This window comes from Mya arenaria, chromosome 4, assembly GCF_026914265.1.
Source record: "Mya arenaria isolate MELC-2E11 chromosome 4, ASM2691426v1".
Classification (NCBI taxonomy): domain Eukaryota; kingdom Metazoa; phylum Mollusca; class Bivalvia; order Myida; family Myidae; genus Mya; species Mya arenaria.
In genome coordinates this window covers 50,081,581-50,109,368 of record NC_069125.1, presented here as the reverse complement: position 1 = coordinate 50,109,368, position 27,788 = coordinate 50,081,581, and the positions used below count along the sequence as shown (strand labels likewise).

Here is a 27,788-nt window from a genome sequence, read left to right as displayed (position 1 = left end):
AATCAAAGCGAACCAATACACACGTCATTAGATTGTTCTAGTTATGATCTTAAAATACTGTTTAACTTCATTTACGAAATATGAACTTAAGAATGTAAGTGTATAAATATTGTCAAGAGGTCTTCGTATCAATGTTTCTGATAAGAAACCGGTACACTGTAACAAGTAGCGACTTCTCCTTCGTTATTTATATAAGAAATGCTATCTTTTGCAAAAGATTATGAGATACAAATTTTCCTATCAAAGTTTTAATTTGTACTGCATTTATATTTGATTTAGTGCATGTGTTACAAAATGAAACCTGGTGTTTGATAATACCAAAGGTGGCCCATGTTTTTCTACACGGCCAGTACCTGCTACTTAGTAACAGTATGCAAGTCTTTGATCGTGACGTGCAACACAGTAGAATATTCTCATTTGAACAATTAACAGTAACTATTCTAAAATGTATGCAAGAAACCTTTTTGCAAAGCTAAATATTGTTCACAGCGCTACGCTGCGCCACAACAGTACTCTGACCTCGTGCATAAAACAAGAAAGCGTTATCGCAACAGCCTCGTGAAAGGCCAAAAATGCAGGGGCTATTGTACAAAGCGAATGTCTGCGTTGACCATCAGACATTCCTTCCGCTTTTGATAATGTTGAAATGCATTTTATCTTCTTATGCTGGGTGCTTGTCAACGTGCGGTTTTGGACACTTGAAACCCTGATCAATTTCATTCTAAATAATCATAAGACAATCAAACATATCGAATTTGCGCAGCGTAATGTGATTATACACACAATATCTGTCACATTTGCCAATAAGTGTGATTTTAAATGTCCGGTCTGATGCTAACTGCAATTAACCAAAATTTGAATTGCCAAGGACTACCAAGAGCGGTCATAAATTACCCAAGAAGCCCAGAACGTATTATTTGAATAGCTGATTTGATAATATAGAACTTTAGCTCGTAAAAAAACTGCTTTTATTAAAACTAATGAGATCGTACTTTTATATACCAATTCCAATTAAATACAGTATATAAAAACAATTATTATACAGCACGGACCTATGTTTATATGTCCGTGGATACATGTAGTTCCAACGGCTAATTACAGGACTCCTTTATAAGGAATGTGTTTATATAATATGGTGTATATATAATATAGAGAACTGTTTAAGGTCATCCGCCGTTGACCGGGTTCTCTACATACGGATGAGATGGTTATCACTGCGTTGTACGGCCGCTCACGAAGTCCCAATATCTTAGATGCTGAAATACACCAGATTACCAAGATAACGGACGCAGATTAGAAATTGAAACTAAAAAGGGGCGGTTTTACCCTTTGCTTCAGTCTACGTTCCGACTTTGCGTCGGGAATGTTGAATTCATGCATTCTTACAGACTAATACTTTTTATAGCAACGAACGAGTGGTAATTTCATGCAAGGATTTTGCTATGCATTGGCCCTCTTGGCGCTGCTTGCAGGTATTTATATTTTCCATTTATAAAAAGGAACATCTTTAGATTGGGCTGATGGAGTGGGCCAAGAGTCGTTGAAAAGGCGCATCCGTAATGAATCGTGGGACGCAAGTTGAAGAACCGACGTTAAAAGTGAAACAGAACGCGGCGTTCCTTTGGATGAAGATTCAATAAAAACAGGCATACTATAATAAAAAAAATACTATCGCTGTCGTACTGAACGTTCGGATAAACAAATATATTATATACTTATACTGGAGTCATTTAATGTATAAAACAATCCTAATTCCGTGTGCAACTAAGGGGTAGCAACACTTTTGGTGAGTCAATAATTTTTTGGCTCATCATTTAGACATTTTCCATTTTTCTTCCAACAATAACAATAAAATAATAGCCACAATAATTGGTCTTTTGTGTTGCACTTTCATCACCGTCCCGGGAACACGTGTCTGTTACTTTCATGAGGCTGGCAAAATCAAACAGCTTTAAAGGTTTATATATTCATTGCATTGATATGGGGTGTTAATTGGATAAGAGAAAATGAGCATTTGGAAAAAATGGCGAACCAAGATCTTTTTATCAGAAAGAGTTGAAAAGTTGTGAAATATCCAGTCTTAGGTAGGTATTGTTACCCGTCTCTTCAACCCACTAACAGAAGTTACTTCCCTTAGTTCCATAAACGCCATTCATTGTGAAGTTCTGGCACAGCTAATATTGGGCGGTTGTTCAGAACTGTGGTTAAGTTAACAACATGACTTACAAGATCGTTGTTAACTTTTAAACGTGAAATACTCCATGATTTGCTCATGTATTTACTTAGACAAGTAAAGCTGAAATAGTTGTCTCAAATCTTGTTAGAAATAATGCAGATGACAAGCGTATCAGAGCAGTAGTCCACCTCAATGGTCGTCAATTATTTTGACGTTTTTTTAACAAAAGCAGACTCGAGACGTCCACGTTACAGGGTTATATAAGAAATGTCAGTATAATAAAAAAGAAAGTATTCCTGATCGCTCATTAGTGCAGTAGCTAATCAGAGCAGTAAAGATTTGAAAGTTAACAATGATGATGTCAACAACATGCCGCAGTAACAAAGTTCTGAGCAATCAGCCCATTGTAATATAAAGATAAGTAATATCATTAAACCAAATGTGACCTATGTGTACACTGGGAACCTGGTATCTTTCAAAATGATCATTCCTCTTCATGTGAGCTTTTCAGAGACAGTACTCAGACAGGCCATTCAATATTAATATATTGATAAATACTCTTATAAGGAGATGATGGTTAGAACTACCAATTTTCATTTATGACCAATTTTATCACAAACTTCAGCTGCCAATGGCCAAAATCTCAACTGCAACTTTGACAACAACAATATCTGCAGCTGGACCCAGGTGACAGGGGCAGATAACTCTAACTGGCTCCTGAACAAGGGCCCTACCCCGTCTATCCTGACGGGGCCACCCAACGACCACACGACCAACACCCCCAATGGGTACTACATCTACTATGAGGCCAATAACAAGACTTTAGGTGACAAGGCACAGGTCCAGAGCCCCACTTTCTCGGTGACGGGAACCAAGTGTTTCAGCTTCTGGTACTTTATGTATGGCTTCAGTGTGGACAGCCTGAATGTGTACCTCAAGTCTGGAAACAACCTGGGCCAGCCAGTCTTCACAAGGCAAAGGACCCAGGGTGCAAGATGGGTCCAGGCCAACATCAACATCGTGAACAAGAGGAACATACAGGTACAATGCATGTTGAGTTAAATTAGAGCCCTCAGAGTTAGAATTTTCTTGGTTATTTGAGGAAAAATGGTCTTTATTCATGACCGTCACAATGATAAAGGTTGCAGTACCATAGATTTATGAAATGCAAGACAGCAGTCATCCAGTTAGGTATAAACAATTATAGGTATTAACCCCATTTTCTTCTAGAAGGTATGAAACCTGTCTCTAGATGATTATCTGTTTTCTATTATATTGGTTAGGTTGTGATTGAAGCCATTAGAGGCCGAAACTACATGGCTGACATTGCTGTAGATGACATTGTCCTCTCCAATCAAGCATGTGGTCAGGGAGGTGGGTGCTGTCAAAGATAGATACGTGACAACTTATTTTAGATTCTATAAAGTCTATTAAAGGTTTTCATTTCATTACTTTACTCTGCTGAGAATCTTCAAAGCACTTTGCCATAGTTAAGGTTAAATTTTCAGCTGATCAATTTGAATAATCTGACTCCTGCAGGATAAAAACACTGCCACCAACATTCTATTTTGTTTACCCACAAATATATAGCTTTATAGTTAATTGATCTGGTTACAGGTACTAGCTCAGTGACCCCTGCCCCAGGCCAGAATGGTACGATCACCTGCAACTTTGAGTCTCAGAACCTGTGTGGCTACTCTCAGGACAAGGCAGACCAGTTTGACTGGACGTGGGCCACAGGTAGCTCCGCCACCCAGGGAACAGGACCCACAGGCGACCACACCCAGCAGTCAGGGGCTGGTACGCAGACTCATTATTGCATTTGTTTTTGTAGTTTGATGAATAGTATATTTTCAATTAAGAAATTGCCACACTTTTTTTAGTGAAGTTTTTAAAGTTCAATACTTAGCATGAATAATAAATATATGTCCTTTTATACATTTGTATGTTTTTTCAGAGCTTAGCACATTTTATGAAAACTGATATTAATATTTCTGAGTTCAAAAAGCATTAAATTTGAATAGTACTACAAGATTAGGGATGGTTTTACACACAATACAATCAGCACTTGCTTTTTCCTTTTTTGTTATTACTTCTTCTTTAAGAAGTATATTTACATTTATGTAACTATGAAGTGAATTTAAGAAGTGAATTTAAGTCACTACTTTTTTGATATCTTCCTATTTGAAATTTTATCATCAAGAAGCCACAGTACATTGTTGGTTTGATATAGCTGAAATCAGTTTGCCACAAAAGCATATATTCCAATTATTTTTTAAATGCTAACATTTATAGAAATTTCTACAATTTTTTTATAAAAATGTTTCTTCATATAGTTTGCTCAACTCCTCATTACACCAAAACCTGTAGCAAAGGATAATTATTTTTCCTCATAAAATATTATTGAAATATCTATTCAAAGTCTATCTCAATATTATTGCTACTCTATCTTTGATTTCTTTTTCTTTGATTACCAAGTCCCTAAACGGTTTCAATGTACATGCATACATTTTTGCAGATGAGATGATCTCTGAATCCATAATACTCTTACAGACGTTATTTCTTCAATACAATAAACATCATATTATTTACCAGGCCACTACATGTTGATGGAGGCTAGTGGGCACATTCTGTTCATGAAAACAAGGCTGATATCACCCATCAGCACATCAAACACACCAATCTGTGTCAACTTCTACTACTACATGTATGGACAACAGATTCGCCAACTCAACGTGTACTCGAAGGTTAACGGACAGCTAGGGCGTCCCATTTGGCAGAAGACAGGCGACCAGGGAACCAACTGGCTGGTCGGACAGGTCACCGTAAACCCTGCAGGGCAGAACTTCCAGGTGAGCTTGTGTTCAGATTTAAGAATAAGGTAAATGTAATCATGCTTAAAAATTAAAAAAAAAAATGCTAGTTTAAACTGTTAAGATATTATGATAATATAGACATTCACAAGACACAGGTTTTGTGTAGGCAAAAAATAACAATAAGGGAAAGAAAGAGATGAATATTTGTACGTAAGAAAGGATATTATAATGATAGATTGTGATAGTATTTTGACCCATTTTCTATTTCCAGGTTATAATGCTGAAATAATTTTAAACATTTTTTTACTAGGTTGTGTTTGAAGGAGTTCGAGGATTAACAGAGAAAAGTGACATTGCCATTGATGATGTGAGCACTCTACCAGGTGCATGTCCCACCCCTGGATCATGTGACTTTGAGAATGGAATGTGCGCATGGACAAACTCACTTGGCGATGATTTTGACTGGATAGATAGAAGAGGCAGGACCACATCTTCAGGCACAGGCCCCAACAGTGACCACACAAAGGGAACTGCTCAAGGTAAGGTTTTTAAATTATGGAAAAAAATGTAAAATGGATAAACATATTTTGATGGTTTTAAAATCGTGTGACATGGGATAATTTGAATACTGTTAAATGGTTATAAGTAATATATTTTGAGAAGCATTGTAGGTTATTTTTATATAAGAGTATATTTTTTATTTTTTGTAAACAATTATTCAAGTGTCTTCTCTTTTAAATAAATTTTCTAATAAGCCATTCATACATTCATTCATTCACAGGCCACTACTTGTATATTGAGGCCAGTTCCCCTAGGCGTCTTAACGACAAAGCAGTACTTACCAGTCAAGTGTTTGATGGCTCGAGCCAGCCTCTGTGTTTCCAGTTCTGGTACAGTATGGTTGGAACCAACATTGGTTCCCTAAACATCTACATGCTGCAGGGCGGGGTCCAGACCCCTATGTGGCATCTCGTCGGTAACCAACGGTCACAGTGGAGCCAGGGGAAGTTTGCTGTCTCGTCTACACAGAGCTTCCAGGTTAGAGTTATTTCATAAGTACATTACTATGCACAAACAAAATATTCCTGATATTGGTGTTTCTTCTATAATTAATGAAAACATTGTAGTCCTAGTTTTAGGCTTAGATGCCCAAGTTCAATGATCATAAATGTGGCATACCTCGTAGGCCCTGATAATATATAATTTTGCAGATTTACTTGTTTGAAAGTACACATACTTAGCAATAAGCTGTGTCCATTGATAAATAAAAAGATATCTGGATGAATCAATTGTGAGGGCCTGTTATATGTGTATGAATGTTGGGTGAGACACAGCTAATCCATGAGACTGTCCTAATTCCTTGTAATAACCGGGAGATTTCACTTCAGTGAAAGGATTTTTGTGTTTTGTGTTTGTAAAACATTGTTATTGTTACTGTGTAAACTTCTATGCTCATCTTAAATGGAGATATCATTTTATATAAAATTCAGTTTTAATATTGAATCTTGACTCACTTTGTTTACTGTTTCTATTGTAGATTATGATTGAGGGAGTACGAGGCAATGGTGTAAGAGGAGACATCGCGATTGATGACATCTCCACAACCAAGAGCAACTGTGCCTGTATGTTTGTCTTTCCCTAGTATAAAGTCTACCAACAAAGTGGTACTATCTATGATATGATTCACAAGTTGAATTCCAAGCTAGATTTCAAAGCATTACCTTTTTACTGTTTTAATGTTTTATATCTACATTTTAGTGACACCAAGTAATGCTCAGCCTCAGGGAGCAGCTGCCAGCACTGCCCGATCCACAAACCCCACGACCTCTAGTGCCACCACGGCCCACCTACAGACACGTACAGTCACGTGTAACTTTGACTATGACCTGTGTGGATGGATGCAGGTCAAGACTGACCAATTTGACTGGCAGCGTCAATCTGGAGGCACCATATTGCCGGGTACTGGACCTCCTGCAGACCACACCTCTGGAAGTAAGTGATTGGTGCAGTTTCACTGAACAAATTAATTTCATATCATTGTATTTATAATACAAGTGTAAGTGAGCTTATATTAGTGACATTGTCAGATTCTTATCTACACGACGTTTATAGATCTTCATTTTGTTATATACCTTTGAACAGCAAACATTTGTAAAACAGCATAAATAAATCAGTAAATGGTATATTAAAATAACCTCATATATGATATTTTAAACTCCAGAGGGCTACTACATGTTGACAGGAGCCTCAGTACGCTACCAGAACCAGACAGGCCAACTACAGAGCCCAACAATTAGAGCCAATGGACGGGCACAGTGCCTCACCTTCTGGTAACAGCACAATAAATATGAGATTGTCCCATCTTTAAGTCAAAGCTTATGTCTAAAGTACACACTTGTATATCAAACAATTTCTGTTGGCTAACTTTTTGTGAATGCAATTTTGACCATTTTAGATGGAGACAAACAAAGAAAAACAAAGAGTTTCTTAATCCTTAAGCTTTATGACACAAATAATTTTGTCCTCTCTAATATTGACCTTTTTTACACCAGGTACCATATGTATGGCCCAAACATTGGCACGATGAACCTGTATGTGAAGAACCGACCGTCACTAGGCAACCCTATTTGGTCAAGGTCAGGGACACAGGGAAACAGCTGGACACAGGGGGCCGTTGTCTTGCCAACCACTGGCACTTACACAGTGGGTGCAGCATTTTTAAAGTTTGAATGAAACATTTTTTCATAACTATGTTGTTTGTGATTTAAAGTTTTGGCATGCTATGCATGCACCTTGCATCATGACAACCATTCTACATCCTGGCTATTATTGTCATACAGTTGAAGTTGACAGGTTTACAGAGGAAGAATTCCTGATCCAAATAACACCAACATACAATGTTTTTGTTATCAAATAAATATACTATAGCTTTCAGTATTCAATTGTATCAAACTGAAATGTGTACAATAAAATACTGTAGACATATCCACATACACTGTATCTGTATTGTTCCTTTTTTTTGCAGGTGATATTTGAGGCTGTTAATGGTTATGGTTTCCGTGGTGATATGGCCCTGGATGATGTTTCACTGACATCTTGTGCAGGTATACATTTCTGATAGCCCCGATAGATTTTATTTAAAGGGAAGTTATATTGTTTAAATCCATACTTGAACTCATTTCATTAACTGAGGAGTTTAACTAGAAAAGATGAATTATATTCATTTAAATTAATAGTTTCAACATTAATGTTGCTAGAAAGCTGTTTTAGTTAAAATTTAATTTCCTGCAGGCATAACAACCTCAGCCCCTGGGGTCAGCAACTCCCCGCCTGTGGGAAACCTTGCTTCCCGAGTATGTAATTTTGAGCAGCGCAGCATCTGTGGTTACACACAGGACAAGACTGACAACTTTGACTGGACCTGGGATAATGGAGGTACCGGTACTTCTGGAACAGGACCTTCCAAGGACCATACTTACAACACAGCACAGGGTATGATAATAGTACAACGTCTTATCAACAGAAGATAGATTTTTATTGTAAATCCTACAGTTTAATTGCTTGATAGTCACAAACCAGTGAAAAATTGGTTAAATCAAATGGTTGCTGCATATACATGTACGTATATTCTTATTATTAAAATTGCTGATTTTTTATATCTATGAAAGTCTATGTGCATGAGAAAATAACCAAAGTATTCTTCAGGCTATTATATGTACATGGAGTCCTCAGCTCCACAGCGTAGAGGACAGAAGACACGCTTGATCTCTCCGACCTTCAAGGACACAGGCACTGTGTGTGTCAAGTTCTGGTATCACATGTATGGAAGTAGCATAGGAACACTGAATGTTTACGCAAAGGTATGTTCATCTGATTACAGAAAAAAACTTATTTGCAGAGGTTGGCATTACTATGCTAAACACCAACCAAACAAAGTTTTTGAAGGGTATTTACATTTCTAATCTGTTTTTTGGAATTTTTTGTCAGTAACGACAGTGGCATGTAATTTTTACCATGGCCCTATATAAAAACATTCAAGATATTAAAAGCCAATTCACTTCTCACATTACCTGGATCAATATTCACATGTTTAGGCCCATCATGCTTGGTTTTATATTTGTTGATTTATGCCCTGTTTCAACGGAAAAATGCCCAGTAGCACTCTTGTTAACGTTGTACATGACATGAGAGAATGAATCATGTGTTTATACATTATTTAGAATAAGTCATATGTTATAAAATAGCTCTAGTTGTCCTTATCGACATTGAGCATGTTTTATTATCTTAAACAAAACTGAAATTACGGTTTCCACCTTCAGGTTGGCTCCGCCTTGGGACTGCCCCTATTTACTATGTCTGGGCAACAAGGCAACAAGTGGACGATGGGTGCGGCTACCATCCCCACTGGAACAGCCACACAGGCTTATCATGTGAGAATATTATATGTAATAAATTTGTCAGATCAGAAACTGAATCTGGAAGACTTAGTGGTACATTGAACTTAGGATATTTGAAACAACAATATGGCAAGTGATAATGAAGAAGTAGTTTCAGGCATGTCAAAAGCTTAACTTTCTGATGACTTTGTTATTAGTGGGATTTTGATTTAACAGTACCTTACAGAAAATGAAAGAATACATACAGAACATATGAGGACAGTTTCCAGATGGTGATAGAGCCACTTAAGAAGCATATTAAATATTGCCCAATAATGGTTTATTCTAACACATACTTACTTCAGGTGGTATTTGAGGGAATAGTTGGAAACAGTTACCGTGGAGATATCGCCATTGATGATGTGAGCTTCTCATCTGGAGCATGTGGAAATCCAGGTATAGAAGCCATATATGCTGATATGTCACATAGATGTGTATAAGGTCAGTTGCGTCAGTTTCCTAGATAGGAACCAATACTTGCTTTTGAGGAGGTGCCCTCTGATCCATGACCTCCTGATTGTTAGGATGGTAACTTTTATTAAAAGCTGATGTGACTGCAAGCAATATAAATATTGAAGTCTTGGTACCATCTGACATTTAAGTCAACAGTTACAAGCATCAATGGTTTGCTTTGACCTGCATTGACTAATGGTTTTGTTATGTTACAGGTGACTGTGACTTTGACAGTGATATGTGTTCATGGACAAATGTTCAGTCGAGTGATGACTTTGACTGGACCCAGCAGTCAGGGAATACGGCAACGGGAACCACTGGTCCCCAGTCTGACCACACGCAAGGAAACAACCAGGGTAAGATGGTGAAACGAGAGTCTGAATATGTTATTGTTTAAAGTACTTGAAGTAATTGAAGTTTTTCACTTAACAATCATTTGTAAAATTAAATATAAATTATTTCAAACTGTTTTAATGCTTGAAATGTGCAGTGTACACTTAAAAAGTTATTTCAAGTACTACAAATGCTTAAAAAAGGAATTTCATTATACCCCCACAAACGAAGTTTGAGGGGGTATATAGGAGTGAGCTTGTCGGTCGGTCTGTCTGTCGGTCTGTCGGTTTTCATGGTTTCCGGACGATAACTCATGAAAGGCTAGACAGATTTAAAACATTTTTGGTACACAGGTGTAACATCAGAAGATACAGGTCAAGTTCGATATTGGGGCTGGTGGGGCCAAGGTCAAGGTCACTGTTACTAAAAATAGAAAAACGGTTTCCGTACGATAACTCGTGAAAGGTTTGACAGATTTGAAAAAATTTTGTTACACAGGTGTAACATCAGAAGACACAGGTCAAGTTCGATATTGGGGCTGGTCGGGCCAAGGTCAAGGTCACTCTTACATAAAATAGAAAAACGGTTTCCGGACGATAACTCATGAAAGGCTAGACAGATTTGAACAATTTTTGGTACACAGGTGTAACATCAGAAGATACAGGTCAAGTTCGATATTGGGGCTGGTTGGGCCAAGGTCAAGGTCATTGTTACTAAAAATAGAAAAACGGTTTCCGGACGATAACTCATGAAAGGCTTGACAGATTTGAACAATTTTTGGTACACAGGTGATTTTAAGTGTAAGGTATTTGATATTGGAACAGCATCAAACAATATTCAGCTAAATGTTCTATCAGAATGTTGAACTTCCTATAAAAGAAGATAAAAACAAAATTGAAATCCTGCCTATTTTCAGGCAAGTACATGTTCATTGAGACATCTGTTCCACGTCAACCTGGAGACACAGCCTGGCTGGTGAGCCAGTCGTTCGGGGCGGTACCCAGCTCTGGCCGATGTATAAGCTTCTGGTACAACATGGTTGGTTCCACTGTTGACACTCTGTCAGTTGCCGTTCAGCCCCAAGGTTTGTATCTAGAAACTATGTTGAAATAAAACTGTATTTTAAAGTTTAATTGTAACTTTAATCAAGAATACATACATTTGATTCTATAGACATATTTTCTGGGTCATAAAATGTACAAGCCCTTGAGATAGAAATTCTTGACATGATGTGATTTTAATTCTAACACTGTTATTAAAAAACTTAAGTTTTAAAACGATGAAATTACCTGATTAACCAGGTTTCAGAACCATACAAATTGTACATCTCTTAACATATATATGTGTGTATACTGTAGGTCGCTCCAACACAACCATCTGGACGCTAAAAGGAGCCCAGGGATCTGGCTGGCTGCAGGGCCAAGCCCCTCTTCCCAAGGCCGGGGTCCCATACAAGGTCGTGTTTGTGGGAGTCCGGGGCCAAAGTTACACAGGTGACATCGCCATTGACGACATCACATTCACGCCATCCAACTGTGGAGGTATTTTTAAAGTTTACTGGAACACTTTCTTTTCTCTTCTTATTTTTGTGGTTTAAGTATTTAGATATTAATCATGATTGTACTATTTGCATATAAAAATGTAAATTCTACATCGGCCTATATAAATGTAAAATAGAAATTGTTCAGATTTGTGAACAGTTAATTGCTCTTTGCCGGTAAAATAAAGATGAAATATTGAATGGTTGTTTCAGTAAACCCCTCCACAGCTACACCACCAGTGCAGACCACAGGAGCTCCAGCTGTGACAACTCTGACTCCTGGGGTATTCAACTGTAATTTTGAGAGTGATATCTGTGGTTGGAGCCAGGACAAGACGGACCAATTTGACTGGACACGTAAGAGAGGGTCCACAGGAACAGTTGGGACTGGACCCTCGTCAGACCACACCACTGGACGTATGTACACACATATTAGTTACTTTTATGAGGTTTTTACTGTTTTAAGAATCTCGCTTCTTATTCCTGTTTCAGCTTTTCTTTGAATTGAAATCTTAAAATAGTCCGAAATTATTATTATTTTTTTGGTAAATTTAGTGCTCAATATATTGTGTCATCCTAGATTTTTAACCAGGTTTTCACAAAGTGAAACCTGGTTATTAGAATGACGAACATCGTTGTTTGGGGGTCGGGCGGCGTCAAACTCAGCTATGAAACTGAATCATTTCAGTAAGGGTTGACATATCTTGACTAAACTTGGTCTATAGGAAGAGTTTATGAATACCTTTCATGGGATTGCGTTTGGGGTCCCTAGGGTCAAGGTCAAGGTCACTGTTACTAAAAATAGAAAAAACGGTTGAAACTGAATAACTTTAGTTAGGGTTGACATATCTTGACCAAACTTGGTCTATAGAAAGAGTTTATGGATACCTTTCATGGGATTGCGTTTGTGGTCCCTAGGATCAAGGTCAAGGTCACTGTTACTAAAAATAGAAAAACAGTTGAAACTGAATAACTTTAGTTAGGGTTGACATATCTTGACCTAACTTGGTATAAAGGAAGAGTTTATAGATACCTTTCATGTGATTGCGTTTGGGGTGCCAGACACAGGCTGAAGTTCTTCTGTCAATCATTGAAAACCTGGTTTCATGGCATTTCGGCGTTTCTTGTTAGACTATAAAACCTACCATCAAAATAAACTGAATTATTTTCTTATTTTAAAGCTTATTTATTCTACATTTATTTGTAAAACCATCAATTTGAGCCCTGTTAATTGGCTTTTAACAGAGGGTTACTACGTGTACATTGAGACATCTGGGAGACGGTCAGGCCAGAAGGCTAGGCTTATCAGCCCGCAGGTAGACATAAGTTCCACGGGCTCCAGGTGTGTGACATTCTGGTACCACATGTATGGGCAAAACGTGGACCGCATTAACATGTACGCCCAGTACGGCCTCAATCTGCCCTCCAGCCCCACCTGGGTCAAACAGGGCACCCAGGGCAACAAGTGGGTCCAGGCACAAATCACAGTCAGTGCAACCAAACCCTTCAATGTGAGTGTGTGAGTCAGTGTGAAAACGCTGGTTATATTTTTGTATAAAGACCTGTCCATATATTTGTTTGTTTGTGAATGTGTTTTGTAAGCCATTTTAATGTGATTATGCTGTGTACCTCATGCTTAGATATCTCTAAATGTGCATAAAAAATGTCATTTCAATGTTAAAGGGCATTATTTCCTGTGATTAAAATATTAAACACTTACTCAATTACTAATCATAATTGCATCATTAAGCAAAATTGAAGATGAAGCAAGATCTTTGAGAACAAATAAATGTTTAATGTACGAAATTTTCTCCGTTTAGATTGTTCTTGAGGGAGTGAGAGGAACCAGCTACAAAGGAGACATTGGCCTGGATGACGTGGCTATCACTGACGGAGCTTGTGCAGGTATGCATGTCAGGAACATCGCTTTGCTTCTATACAAATGAAAACAATTTCCCCATTTTTTCTTACATATATGATTGTGTTTTGTTTTATTTACTTTGTGAAAGCATATTTGCCAGTGTATATACACTGTAGGACAAGATGTAGTTTATATATTAATTTGATGTAAATTATGATAGAAGAAACTCTTCCATTTATTTATCAATAGGTTTTCTTACCTATTTTTCAAATTATGACATCATTTTGAAGACATCGCTGATATTTAGTAAATGTGCCTACAGGAAGTACCACTTCAACGCAGTGTGATTTTGAGCAGAGTTCCATCTGCGGCTTCACGCAGGTGCATGGGAGTCAAGACCAGTTTGACTGGACGTGGGATGCCCAGGGGACACAGTCTGGAGGCACCGGGCCCCAGACTGACCACACACTAGGCACTGCCAGAGGTAGGTTTCTAAGTATGTGGGTATGCAGCAATGAAAGATACAGTACAAACTATGCAGTTTTGTTAATGTTGATGGATGAATTAGATCGATAAGCTGCAAGATTTTGTTGCTATAAGAATTTGAAGCTATTATCTTTATGTGATAAATTATATAGCAACATTAAGTTTTGCTTTCATTCAGTTGAAAATCATTTGTTAGGGATTTATCTTTTGTATTCTGAGAGATAACTTTTTCTTGAAGAGTTCCAAAATAGAAAGTAACTTCCCGAGTCGTCTCAAGTACACATATCATGTATTAATTTGTCATACTTTGCCCACAGGCCATTATATGTACATTGAGGCCTCTAGCCCAAGACACCGTAACGACAAGGCTCGTCTGCTCAGCCCGATCTACAACCCATCCAACCAACCCTCGTGTGTAAAGTTCTGGTACAACATGAACGGGCGCTCGATTGGCTCACTGAATGTCTACACCATTCTAGGTGGAGTGTATAACAAGGCGTGGACAAGATCAGGTAAAATATATTACTCAGTTAAAGTAAAATTTTGTCAGATATGAAGTATAGGGACATTCTTGTGCAGGCTAGACATACTGAATGTATTTGATGTGGGTTAAGGTTGTGTATTTTATTTCTAGCTGTTATTTGCTGAGAAAAACCTGATCATTATTATGCAAATTGTTTTTAAAACCTTTTAAAGAAGCACACTTGTTGTTATGTAATAAAACATCACTATGTTATAACAGGAAACCAGGGGCCCACATGGAAGGTTGACTCTGTGACAGTTCCAGCCAGCACCAAACCCTTCCAAGTGATGTTTGAAGGTGTTGTGGGCGGAGGATACCTGGGCGATCTTGCCATAGATGACTACAGCATCCAGCCTGGGGCCTGTGGATCCACAGGTAGATATCTGTCATCACAAGTCTTGAACAATCTAAGCTTATCACTTTTAATTTCTTTTTAGTTTGACTATGGTTAACGGGTCTTTTTCAGCTTGAATAGCATTTGGGGATAAAAATGTTATTCTGAACAAAATTATCTTGTTATATAATTTATATTATGCATTTGAAGAACAAAATTAAGAAAGATTGTCAGAAAACGTCATTAATGTCACCTGCAATAATTTTTAAGGCTCTGATGGTGGAGCCATCAGCTGTAACTTTGACCAGAACTCGCTGTGCACTTGGACCCAGGTACATGACGGGAACGACCAGTTTGACTGGCAGCTACACAAGGGACAAACCGGCAGTAGTCAGACTGGGCCAACCAGTGACAAGTCTGGGAATGGTTAGTGATAGCAATACAAATGTGCAATTTAATGATTAATATGCAACATCATGTCAGACGATCAAACAGATAATGCATTTTCTCAAGGGCACCTATTACCAACCATTTAATGTAATGATATTAATCTTGATTCAATTCAGTCTGTGCCAAATTCTGAAAACTGGTAATTCTTAATTAAGTTGTACCTCTACTAAAAAAATAGTATGTTTTAGTTTTACTTTTGCTGAACCCTATACAACTTATATAATTTGAATATGAGAAATACTTATGTCAAAACTGAACAACAATTTAGTTTATACTTCTATTCAGGTTACTACATCTACATAGAAGTGTCTGCCCCCCGTATTACTGGTGACCGTGCCTGGCTGGTCAGTCAGAGTTTCTCTACTGGTTCCCAGAACTGTTTCAGCTTTTACTACAACATGTATGGCAACAGTATTGGTGCCCTACGCATCTGGGTCCAGGCCCAGGATGGTTCCCGTACGCCGATATGGGAACTTAAAGGGAACCAGCAACAAATCTGGAAACAAGGAACTGCTGTCATACCGCCACAAAAGTCATCGTACACTGTAGGTCTTTTTAAGATTGCATGATTTTTTTTTATTTCATACCTCAGCCTCAAATTATGACTAATAAAAATAAGCTTAGGGCTGTCAGAGGGTGTTTAGATTTTTTTATGCTACAATTTATTGCATGGGGGATATGCATAAATATATTCCTACAGTAAATGGGTTTGATTAAAATAATATTCATTCTGTTAACACTTGATGTCTTTTTATGAAAATAGCATCTAGTTGCAATTGTAAGAGAATTATAAAATTACAGTTTTCCATGCCCTTGATATAGGTGATCATAGAAGGTGTTAGGGGTTCCTCTGTCACGGGGGACATTGCCATCGACCAGGTCTCCTTTGCAAACAACACCAACTGTGCAAGTATGTACATTGCCAGACTTATTTACTTTTTAAGATGACTTCTCCTCAAAACAGTTTTTAATATTAAGAAATGATTGAGCTTGGCTGACTTAGCAAAATATTTTTTTGTGAAGATGATTTGCGGATCCATTAATTTTATTTTATCACTGTGTGATTGTAATACATTTTGAAGTTATTTTTTATATGATTGTGACAATATTTGATTTGTTCATATTGTCAGTGGTTATCAGGTGTTATAAATCCTTTTGCTGGTTCTTTTTCTTAAACAATATTTGTTTAGCTGTTTTGTTAGGTTTCAACTGCTATATTTCAGGATTTCCCCAGAATGCAATCCCATCAGTGCCAGCAGTGACACCTACAGGGCCACCAGCAACACCAACAACTCCAACACCCAAGGCCACACCTTCCACCACCACAGTCACCACTGCCAAACCTTCAGGTGACAGTGTGCTTTTACAGCTACATGTATAGATTATACCTGGACTTTATGTGCAACTGCTGTTAGTGATAGGCCCATGGATGAATTGGTAAATTGCTGGACTGTCAAGGGCTTCAGGGGTCCCTTGTACAAGTGTTATACACTTGGGCTCATTTGAAAGCTAGAGATAGCTTTTCACCAAGGATACATTCTGTCTATTAACTTGTTGTTTGTTCTAAAACAAGATTTAATCTTTTATAGCAATGGTATTCAGGGCAGAAAAAGCGAGTCTTCAAACTAAATTTATTTTTGAACTTCATAACCCATTGTTCCATGTGATTGCTCTTGCCTGTTCCAGGTGGTAACAGCTATGGTTGTGACTTTACATATGACTTCTGTGGATGGCACCAGGTTCATGCCACTGCACCCTGGGGTGGGGACCAGTTTGACTGGACAAGATTTCGAGGACGGACATCCTCTACTGGCACTGGACCAAGTGGCGATCACACTACAGGAAGTATGGAAACTTATGTTTAATTTAGTATCCTGCAAGACATTCATTTTAAAAACAATCACAGATGATAGCTATTTTGTGACTTTACTGGTTATTCAATTATGAGTTTAATTTTATTTTAATTCTGGTTATTCAAATATGAGTTTAATTTTACTTTAATTGCTAAAGATCTAAAACTGCATGAACACATATTTAAATTAATATGCATTTCACTTTTTTATAGTTTGGAAAAAGTTTGATTGTTTTAGATTTCAACATAATTCATAATGACTTCAGATGGATACTATATTTACATCGAGACATCTGCCCCCAGACGTAATGGAGACAAGGCCCAGATAATTGGCCCCACCATTTCACTGACTGCTGGTCAAGTCCAGTGCTTTTCCTTCTGGTATAACATGCTAGGGGACAACATCAGGGCTCTTAATGTCTACGCAAAGAAGGGAAACAGTCTTGGCTCCCCAGTATTCACCCGCTCGGGCACACAGGGTGCAACATGGAAACCCGCGCAGGTCTCTCTCACTGGACCTGGCATTTATCAGGTATACTTGTGGAGTTGTTGTCTGTGATTAATTTAAATTGGTCATTAAAGAAGAATATGTAGTAATTGTAGACAAACTGAGATTGTATCATCTGTATAGCCGTGCTATGACTTTGTGTTTCAGATTGTGATAGAAGGAGTGAGAGGAACCAGTATCAAGGGAGATATTGCCATTGACGACACAAACATCACCTCTGGCGCCTGTCTATGTAATTAACTGAAATATCTTGGATCTTTCTGATAAAGATTTCAATCACTACATCATATGAAATCATTTGATATGGATTTGCATTTGAAACCTTAAGACAGATGGAATGAAATTCTAATCTTTTTGTAATAAGATCAATATTAAAAACATTAAATTAAACATTTTAGCATTTTTAACAAGACTTCTGGTAATGTAGGTTGATGCATGTTGTATTACTTAAAGTATGATATTTCTTATCTGCATAATATGACCTGCCCCTTGCAGCCCTGACATCCCCAGCTCCCAGTGGAGCCCCCAACGTGAACTCACCTCTGTCATGTGACTTTGAAAGCACCAGCATGTGTGGTTATGCCAATGAGAAAAACACTGATGACTTTGACTGGATCCGTAATGCTGGCTCTACTTCCTCGGCTGGAACTGGCCCATTTGCAGACCACTCACTAGGAACCAAAACTGGTATTGAATTGGTCTACTGGGAACAAGTTTAAAATAGGATGATTGTAATACACGACCTAGGCTTTATGTTATTGGCTTCATTTTCATTAAATGACTAAAGAAAAAAATCTATATAGTATAGATATCTATGTGCATTCTCAATTTAAAAATTAATACATCGAAGGTTCAACAAATACATTTGTCCATCAAAGATAAGCATTTGTAATATATAAAAATGCTTACATGCTTACGTTTTTGAAGTAGAGTAGAACTAATGTAGAATGTACTTGTTTTCAGGCCACTACATGTTCATTGAGACCTCAAATCCCCGCCACCAGGGTCAGAAGGCCCGTCTGCTATCCCCAGCCAGCTCAACTAACACTCCAATATGTGTGAGCTTCTTCTACCACATGTACGGGAACAACATTGGCTCTCTGAACGTGTACGTGAAGCAGGGCGGGCAGCTGGGTCAGCCCGTGTGGGCCCGGAAAGGGAACCAACAGAACCGCTGGACCCAGGGGCAAGTTTCTGTTAACCCATCACAGCAGCAGTTCCAGGTATGAACCTACTGGTGGTTTGATTCCATTATTTATTCATTGCGTGGTTAAGGGAATTTAATGTGATCTTAAATCTTACACAAAATATAAAAAATAACTAAAAGTTTGTGATAAATTTATATATGTACATATATAATATTACATATATAACATAGAGTGCCTGATTAGATCTTAACAATATTTTAAGTGTTGTTTTTTCCTAGTATCATTGTAAGAAAATGAATCCCTAATCACTGATATAGTTTCATATTGACATGATCTTCACACATATTTTAGATTGTGTTTGAGGGAGTGGTAGGAAATGGTTACCAAGGTGATATTGCCATTGACGATGTGTCTGTCAAGACAGGATCCTGTGGTGTACTAGGTACATGTAATTGATTTAGCAAAACTCCTTGTGTTTGAATACATCTACAAATGCTGATACACATTACCAAGTCATTTATATTTTACCATCATATAACTGTTTGTAATTTTGATTTCTATTAAAATGAAGTTTTAAATTCAACAAAAAAAATGATTCCAGGAATGGACTTGCCTAGATCATGTTTGCTTCTTATTCCTGTACTTGTGTAGGTGCTTGCACCTTTGACCAGAGCAACCTGTGCACATGGACTAATGTGCAGTCAAGCGATCAGTTTGACTGGACACTACAGCAGGGGGGCACACTCACAAGTGGCACTGGGCCATCAGCAGATCATACACAGGGAAATGCTAATGGTGAGGTGTTTGTGCAGAAATAATTAATCAGTTTATTTTTTCATTACCATCATGGAATTATCACAAATATCTAAACTTCATACACCATTTATTTCTAGTTTGAAATGTACTTTGTTGACAAATGATGTTCATATTATTCATATATTTATCATTAATGGCTCTATGTTCACCCAAGTTCATGATTATGATTTGTTTATCTGATATTTCAGGAACATACCTCTTCATTGAGGCAAGCAGACCTCGTAGAAATCGTGACCGTGCCTGGTTACAGAGCTCAGTATTGCCAGCAACTGGCTCTACCCCCCAGTGCCTGCAGTTCTGGTACAGCATGTTTGGCAGAAATGTCGGCTCCCTTACTGTCTACATCTCCCAAAATGGTTCCATGCCAGGCTACCCCATGTGGGCTCTTACAGGAAACAAGGGAGTCGGATGGAAGTCTGCACAAGTTGCATTGCAGTCAAGCATACAATACACGGTAAATGCCTTTGATAGATATCTTTTGTGAATATAGATTTGGAGTGCAAAATTGTCATATTAGATTTATTCAATTATATCCTTTGTCTTGATGAAATAATAAGAGTATCAGTTTTCATTGATAATGCATGCAATCAGAACTTAAACAAAAGTTGATATCATATGTTGTAATCAGAGATGCCCTGGCTCATGGTCTGACATGTTTTAGACAAAAGCCTTTAAAAACAAAAATGAAGACTGCTATAGGGCACAATTTTCAAATTCATTTCTTCCTTTAGGATTTGTAACTATATTTCTGACTGCACTCTGTTTTGTTGGATTATCTAAATAAAAAAGTCTTTCACATTAGGTGGTGTTTGAGGGACAAGTTGGTTCTGGTATTCTTGGTGATATTGCTCTTGATGACCTGTCGATGACTAGTGGACAGTGTGCTCTCACCCCGGCCAACGCCCTCCCACAAGGGGCCACAACTCCTGCTCCTACAAGTACTCAACCAACAACCACCATTGTTGCAACATCAAGTAAGCCTATGTTTTGATGTCTTCTAAAGTGAGATATCTTTCTTCTTTTGGTTAATTATCAAAGAGAGTTTCCAATGAAGCACATTCAGTAAATACATATATACCAACATTGTTAAAGTCTGATTTTATTGACTAAAGTTTTACTATATATCCTGTTGAATGGAATATGCTGGACTATTATAATCCATTATTTGCTTAACATGTACTTGGTAGTGATGATTCTTAAACTAAGATTTGGTTCTATTTTCTCAATAGTGCCCAACTCTTTCAACTGCAACTTTGAGAATGGTATATGTGCCTGGACACAGGCTACGGATGACAAGTTCCAGTGGACAAGACAGCGGGGTCGAACCACCTCTGGCAACACTGGGCCTACTTCTGACCACACCACTGGACGTATGTGGCTTAATGTTTGATTGAATTAAATTGTTCAAAATTCTTGCGTTATTACTTAAGTTAATATATGCCAATAAAGGTTTAAAGAAGTGACAGTATGAAAATAGATCCCTCTGTACTTGTTATTTTGTGAAGAAACATGTACATGTTTGTTATTTGTAGTCAATTCAAACTTAAGCAAAAAATACATGTACTAATAATCTGAAAGAATAACAATCCTATTTTATATTTATCCAAGAATTGGCATGATAATAATATTTGTATTATCTGAAGCAAAGTATTGATTTCTATGTTCTAGGTGGCTACTACATCTACATCGAGGCATCAAACAGGAGGCCTAACGACACGGCCCGTCTGGTGAGCCCCCGGCAGTCTCCCCTATCCCCTGCTGGTCCCCAGTGCCTGCGGTTCTGGTACCACATGTATGGGCCCCATATCAACACCCTCAACGTGTACATCCAGGCAGGGGCCAACAGGGGGCAGCCTGTTTGGACCAGACATGGAACACAGGGGAACCGTTGGATTCAAGGGTCCTTTGTCATCAATGCAACCACAGGATACAATGTAAGATGGATTAAAAATTTTGAATTTTTTATGAAAAAGAATGAAAAGGCACTATACTGCTTTAATCTGACAGGCTGCAATTTTATTTCTATACTTCATCAGTATTATTGCTTATTTTCTCAAAAGTAACGCTTGGTTTTCCATGTGTGTACCACAGGTTGTGCTTGAAGCCCTGCGAGGTGTGAACTATGCTGGAGACATTGCCGTTGATGATATAAGTCTCACCAATGGGCTGTGCTCAGGTACCTACAGGAGTTGAGCAAAAGTTTCTTGATTTTTTTTAACATTTAATGCTGTTTTTTTTTGGTTTACTATGCAGCAGTTCTCTCTCCTTTCTTTGCACTGACTTCAATAAAATAAAATATCAGCTGACTTAAACGAAACTGTACAAAATCAATGTTCTAACAAAAAACAAATTAAACTATTAATTCTTGATTGATTATTGATTCTTTAGTAATATCACCCCATGAAAGTGAATGCCTTCAACTGTTTCCTTTACAGCCACTAACCCAACCCAGGCTCCAGGAGGCCCAACCATAGACTCATGTACCTTTGAGAGTGGCCTGTGTGGCTACACAAATGACCGCAGTGGTGACCAGTTTGATTGGACACGAAAGAGAGGCCGCACATCCTCTGCCAATACTGGACCCTCGAATGACCACACGCTTGGAACAGGCGCGGGTCAGTTACACTTGATTTTGTTGTTTTTTTTTGTCTTGGCAAGAGCAAATTTTTGTGTAAATATCTGCAAACCAATGATAAGAGATTGCTGACAAAAAATCTGATCGTAGATTTTCATATTTCCATTTATGGCTTGAACCATTTCTAGCGGTTTAAGAAAAATGCATAAAAAATCAATTTTAAAACTTAAATTTAAAAATCTGCGATCTACTTTCTTGTCAGCTGTCTTATATAATTGGGGTTTCCATTGATTTTCGCAAAAATTGGCTCGTTCTAAGACAAAAAAAAATATCATTGTCAAAGCGTTCAATCTATGAGAGTGCAGCTTAAAGTTACTAGTATTACAAAATTATTTTTAGCTTGCCTGATTCTCGAAGAAAAAGAGTGGAGGTATTGCTGTAACTTTGGCTTTGTCGCCTGAAATACTGTAAACTTGGCTGTAAATCAAAAACCAGGCCAGATATTTAAATAAAACTGGCATTTGTTGTTAGAGACAATACAAACTTAAACAGCAAGGCACATAACTCTGCCTTTAAAATGATTATACTTTTATTAATCTCTGTTGCAGGTTACTACATGTATATTGAAACATCCTCTCCTCGTCGCCAGAATGATATGGCACGCCTTACCTCCAAAACGTACAATGCCTCAAGTAATGCTGAATGCCTTCAGTTTTACTACCACATGTACGGCACTCATATTGGCACCCTCAATGTCAAGGTAAAAGCTATTCCGTAAATATATTTCAAAAAGAATTTTGTGTTTTATAGACTTAATTTTTGTTGTTGTTGCTGTTTTTGATCTGCCAGCTTACTATGTATTGTTAGATCGTAAATGAAACATACAAAGTCACGCTGTTACAGTACACAAATTAAATTTATGTATCTACCAAGTAGTCAAATCATCATTGCATATGAAATTTCACAGTGTTTCATAGATAATAGATTTTATAGAGTTCAAATTGACAAATGTTGGTTTTTATTTCTCACAAACTTGATTGCCTGCAGCTCAAGGTGAATAGTGCCCTGGGTGCATCAGTTTGGACCAAGTCACGTTCCCAGGGCAACCAATGGAACAAAGCCCTCGTTACCCTGCAAGCATCCAGTATCTCCAACAACTTCCAGGTATGTTTATAGCAGGAACTGTGTGAAATTGTGTGTTAGTGTAATTCTGATCCATTTAAATAATGCATGCTTTGCCATTCCCATCTAAGATATACTCATATGAAGTCTTAGGAAGCCAATTAGATGCCTACCTATGATAGGTTTGTACCCGCGGTGAAGTTTAATTTAACTGATTTTTCGATTGAATTCCAAAATTGATTCAGAGATTTAATATCAAACACTTATGTGCATAACACACAAGTTCGAATACTGTGGTCGGAAGAGTGGAGGGGTTAAAATAGATCATTATATACCTCTGCAGTGGAGGTTTGAATCACACTGTCTCTCTATTTTTGCAATTCATTTTTATTAAATTAATCATTAAAACAAGTTTTGTCAGTCAATTGGTGTTTTATATAAAAAGGTATCACCTTAGTCCTGCCTATGTTCAGTTTAAAAAAGGGTGTTAACTCCAAATACACACCAATTGCCATTTGTTCATAGCTTCTTATCAACTGAGCTATAAATAGCTTTTATGGAATCCTAGATCCTGCACTTGATCCAAATTGGCCTTACTTAGTAATTATTTTGCCTTTGCAGATTGTGTTTGAGGGTATCCGTGGTAACGGTATCTATGGTGACATCGGCATTGACGACATCCAGTTATCAGCAGGTGCATGCAGCACAGGAGGTGCAGGTGCCAGCCCAGGTGGAGATTTAGCTTACATTGTCATTTCTATTGATGAATGAAAAAGCTAGCTAATTAAAATCAATTTATCAAAACCATTTTATTCTTGTCTTGATATTGGTTTGTTTTATCCAGTAATTTTGACTTCACCAAATGTCATGACAATCAAGTGCAGATTCAGGTACTTTCCTCTTGAAAAAAATAGCAGTAAGAACTTTATTTGAACTCATCCCTTGCCAAATGAGTTAATTTGTAAATAATTTTATGCAACTATCTGTTGTAGGTGGCTGCACATTTGAGAATGGCCGCTGTACATGGGAAAACTCTCAGAATGATAACTTTGACTGGCGGGACGGAACTGGTTCAACAACAAGTGGCAACACTGGACCCACAAACGATCACACACTCGGAAACCCTAGAGGTAAGTAGGTGCTGTTTATCAATTTACATTGAAATAGTTGTTGGAGATGTGTACAAGTGAAATTGTCTGATGAAAATAAGGAAAGATTTGAAAAAAAATGCTTCATATTATAATGAAGATGTAAATTTACATCACCATAACTTTTTAACAAAGTAATTTTCAAAATATGATAACTTAGGTTCTTTAATTATTTTACCTTACTTTAGTGATTTGTAACATATGCTTACTATAACAATATGACAATTCTCCTGTTTTCACACAACAGGTCATTACCAGTTTCTGGAATCATCAGCTCCACGAAAGGTTGGTGACCGTTGCTGGCTGGTCAGTGAACAGTTTCCACCCACCACTGGACGATGCTTTAAGTTCTGGTACAACATGTATGGATCTGGCATCGGCTCACTGAACGTCTATGTACAGGTATAGTACATGGATGGGAAAAGTACAATTACGGTTTGGTATAAAGACGAAATATTGCAAAAAAAGTTCTAACAGAATTCTACCAACTACTTGACCTTTATAGTATGCTTTTGTACTGAGGTTGGCTTCCTAATATTAATTTGGATTAAAGCTAATTTGTACATTTGATACATTTACCCATATAGTCTGGGTATCAATTAATGAAATGTTATTCATGATATTAACTTGTTTTACAGTTTAATGGAGGCTCTAACCAGACAATCTGGTCAGTAAATGGTGACCATGGCAGCACCTGGCTCAATGGTCAGGCCCCAATCAAGTCATCGGGCACCTACCATGTGATCATAGAAGGCGTGCGGGGCAGTGGTTACCAGGGAGACATTGCCATTGATGACATCTCATTCACAGATTCCATATGTGGAGGTATATACTTCAAACAATGTTGAATTTTCTATTTAGAATGAAAGAACTTTCAGATGGCAAACCTTTGAACCTCCTAGTGTATTGTATGTTAAATTGAATACATTATACATCTTAATTATAATTAAAATAATATAGCTTATTGCATTGAGGCTACTTGTATAGTTGGTTACCCTGTTCACATTGTGTATGGGTTATTCAGAAAAGAAAACTAATGCTATGGGTAGTGGTTGTCATGATAGGATATGGATAAATTCTATCTTAAAATTATAAATGATCTTTGTATAGAGTGTGATACTATGTAATGCACAAGTCTCTACTTTCAGTTCAACCAAGTGAGGCAGCGGTTAACGGCTCATCAGTGCCTCCAACTGTTCCTACCACTATTCTTACCACACCACGTAAGCAACAATCATAATTTATAACTGTCTGAAGTCAGAAGCACACATCTATTACACAAAACCTTCATAGCTTGTTTTAGTGAATTTGTATGTGTTTGTTTTTGGTCATCTGAAAATGTTTAACCTTCTCATTTATTGAAAAGCTTTTTTGTTGATTGAAAAAATATTCAACTGACTGAGATGATAATATCTCGTTTTTTTCTTCAGAGGTTGGGGTTGTTGACTGCAACTTTGACACAGACTTCTGCCAGTGGAGCCAGGACAAGGGAGACAACTTTGACTGGACTCGTCGTCAGGGTGCAACTTCTTCTGCCCTCACTGGGCCAACTGCTGACCACACGTCCGGAAGTATGATCTCTTCTGAACTAGTATATCTGTGCTGCATTGCATTCAATTATTTGTATTTTGCATGTTGAAACATAGCCAAGTTTAAAAATAAAATGTCAACGACTAATTAATTAACAGGGATAAGACAGGTAGCCAAAACCTTACTACAAAATTATAATCTTGTGATGTAAAATACATTATGCTATTTTGTTTAAATGCATGAATTTGATGATAAACACCAGTTTCAGTTTCGGTAATTAAGTTTTGATACAAATGTATATGCTTCAGCAAAAAAACTTTGAATTGCAGAAGAATATTTAGATATGAAATTTTTGTGTAAATCATTGTTACTTTATCCTCAGGTGGCTACTATGTGTACATTGAAACATCAAACCCCCGTCGTCCAAATGACAAAGCCCGTTTGGTGAGCCCGCAGCAGTCGCGAGGCCAGTTCTGTCTTCAGTTCTGGTACAACATGTATGGCCAGAATGTCAACGCACTCAACGTCTACGTGAAGACAGGCCCCGCCCTTGGCACCCCCATCTTTTCAAAGAGGAACACACAGGGAGCTGTCTGGAAACAGGCACTGGTTGACCTCAACTCAGGTGTCAATTTCCAGGTGATCTTTCATATCCTGTAGCTATTTTTAATTTGTCATGTCAAGGTGTTGTCAATTTGACTTGGCTTGATGCCATTGTCAGGGTCAATGTCCTTGTCATGAAAAAACTTTAATGGTGACAACAATGACAATGCAGTTGTATATGTTCCTGGCAAGTCCTTTTACTGTGTCTAATTAGTGAATGGGTTCTGCTCTATAAATGATTATTGTAACCCAAAAGGCATTATTAGAACGCTCTATTTTAAGTTTATATGTGTAACTATTATTGGTCTCTCAAAATGGACACCAGTACTGGTTTTTACCCAAGAAAAGACTTTAATTGTCATCACAATCCAGCTTAAAGTTTAGTATAATCTTAACTAATTATAATTGGCAGGGATATTGAAAACATACGGTAATCAGTAAAATAAATTCACACACAAACATTGCACATTATTTACTGTTTATGGAAGTTTTTTTTTAATCAATTTTCTGTTTATAGGTGGTTATAGAAGGTGTAGTTGGAGGTGGTTATCGTGGTGATATCGCCATTGACGACGTCAGCATGAACAGTGGATCCTGTCAGTCAAGTAGGGGCATTATAATCATAATTATGCAAAAATAGGGGAATTTACAGCAAATCAGCTCAATATGATAAGAGTGGACGTTTTATGGGAAAGTTTTCTTTCTTCACTTTTTCTTAAATAGTTATCCTATGAAATGGCGATTACAGTTACTGTTGTCATTAAATGACACATTTATATTAGCACTAATTAATAAAATAAAGACAACTTTAAATATCAATTTTACAGCTAAAGAGAGACCTTAACTGTAATGCCGTATTATTACTAATACGTATTGTTGGTAATTTTGCAGCTGGTAACAGCAGTGTGGCGTGTGACTTCGAGGATGCCCAACTGTGCGCCTACATTCAGGACAAGACAGAGCAATTTGATTGGTCGCGCACCTCTGGATCCACTGGTACCACCAGCACAGGGCCAACAAATGACCACACATATGGAACTAATGTTGGTACGTACATTAAAGGACTCATTGTAGTGGT

The 27,788-nt window shown here is 37.6% G+C and overlaps 1 protein-coding gene across 1 annotated transcript in view; it reads left to right on the top strand.

The window, feature by feature from the left end:
- Positions 1–1,426: 1,426 nt before the first annotated feature.
- Positions 1,427–27,788, top strand: part of LOC128230268 (MAM and LDL-receptor class A domain-containing protein 2-like) — a 97,444-nt gene continuing 71,082 nt past the window's right edge. The window contains exons 1-53 of the mRNA XM_052942388.1: positions 1,427–1,472; positions 2,802–3,217; positions 3,460–3,550; positions 3,794–3,976; positions 4,772–5,028; positions 5,303–5,531; positions 5,774–6,030; positions 6,530–6,614; positions 6,751–6,984; positions 7,214–7,322; positions 7,545–7,695; positions 8,018–8,096; positions 8,284–8,484; positions 8,698–8,852; positions 9,312–9,422; positions 9,734–9,824; positions 10,097–10,237; positions 11,131–11,298; positions 11,573–11,755; positions 11,968–12,171; positions 13,000–13,265; positions 13,575–13,659; positions 13,923–14,099; positions 14,419–14,613; positions 14,844–14,999; positions 15,244–15,384; positions 15,694–15,953; positions 16,231–16,318; positions 16,632–16,757; positions 17,095–17,253; positions 17,527–17,792; positions 17,916–17,998; positions 18,271–18,455; positions 18,732–18,991; positions 19,268–19,358; positions 19,568–19,711; positions 19,921–20,186; positions 20,535–20,706; positions 20,962–21,102; positions 21,401–21,666; positions 21,824–21,908; positions 22,168–22,347; positions 22,916–23,067; positions 23,355–23,471; positions 24,051–24,159; positions 24,422–24,559; positions 24,825–24,979; positions 25,216–25,402; positions 25,726–25,800; positions 26,008–26,148; positions 26,490–26,746; positions 27,228–27,315; positions 27,602–27,757. Of these exons, the coding sequence (XP_052798348.1) occupies positions 1,427–1,472; positions 2,802–3,217; positions 3,460–3,550; positions 3,794–3,976; positions 4,772–5,028; positions 5,303–5,531; positions 5,774–6,030; positions 6,530–6,614; positions 6,751–6,984; positions 7,214–7,322; positions 7,545–7,695; positions 8,018–8,096; positions 8,284–8,484; positions 8,698–8,852; positions 9,312–9,422; positions 9,734–9,824; positions 10,097–10,237; positions 11,131–11,298; positions 11,573–11,755; positions 11,968–12,171; positions 13,000–13,265; positions 13,575–13,659; positions 13,923–14,099; positions 14,419–14,613; positions 14,844–14,999; positions 15,244–15,384; positions 15,694–15,953; positions 16,231–16,318; positions 16,632–16,757; positions 17,095–17,253; positions 17,527–17,792; positions 17,916–17,998; positions 18,271–18,455; positions 18,732–18,991; positions 19,268–19,358; positions 19,568–19,711; positions 19,921–20,186; positions 20,535–20,706; positions 20,962–21,102; positions 21,401–21,666; positions 21,824–21,908; positions 22,168–22,347; positions 22,916–23,067; positions 23,355–23,471; positions 24,051–24,159; positions 24,422–24,559; positions 24,825–24,979; positions 25,216–25,402; positions 25,726–25,800; positions 26,008–26,148; positions 26,490–26,746; positions 27,228–27,315; positions 27,602–27,757 (8,758 nt within the window). The remainder of the gene's footprint in view (positions 1,473–2,801; positions 3,218–3,459; positions 3,551–3,793; positions 3,977–4,771; positions 5,029–5,302; positions 5,532–5,773; positions 6,031–6,529; positions 6,615–6,750; positions 6,985–7,213; positions 7,323–7,544; positions 7,696–8,017; positions 8,097–8,283; positions 8,485–8,697; positions 8,853–9,311; positions 9,423–9,733; positions 9,825–10,096; positions 10,238–11,130; positions 11,299–11,572; positions 11,756–11,967; positions 12,172–12,999; positions 13,266–13,574; positions 13,660–13,922; positions 14,100–14,418; positions 14,614–14,843; positions 15,000–15,243; positions 15,385–15,693; positions 15,954–16,230; positions 16,319–16,631; positions 16,758–17,094; positions 17,254–17,526; positions 17,793–17,915; positions 17,999–18,270; positions 18,456–18,731; positions 18,992–19,267; positions 19,359–19,567; positions 19,712–19,920; positions 20,187–20,534; positions 20,707–20,961; positions 21,103–21,400; positions 21,667–21,823; positions 21,909–22,167; positions 22,348–22,915; positions 23,068–23,354; positions 23,472–24,050; positions 24,160–24,421; positions 24,560–24,824; positions 24,980–25,215; positions 25,403–25,725; positions 25,801–26,007; positions 26,149–26,489; positions 26,747–27,227; positions 27,316–27,601; positions 27,758–27,788) is intronic.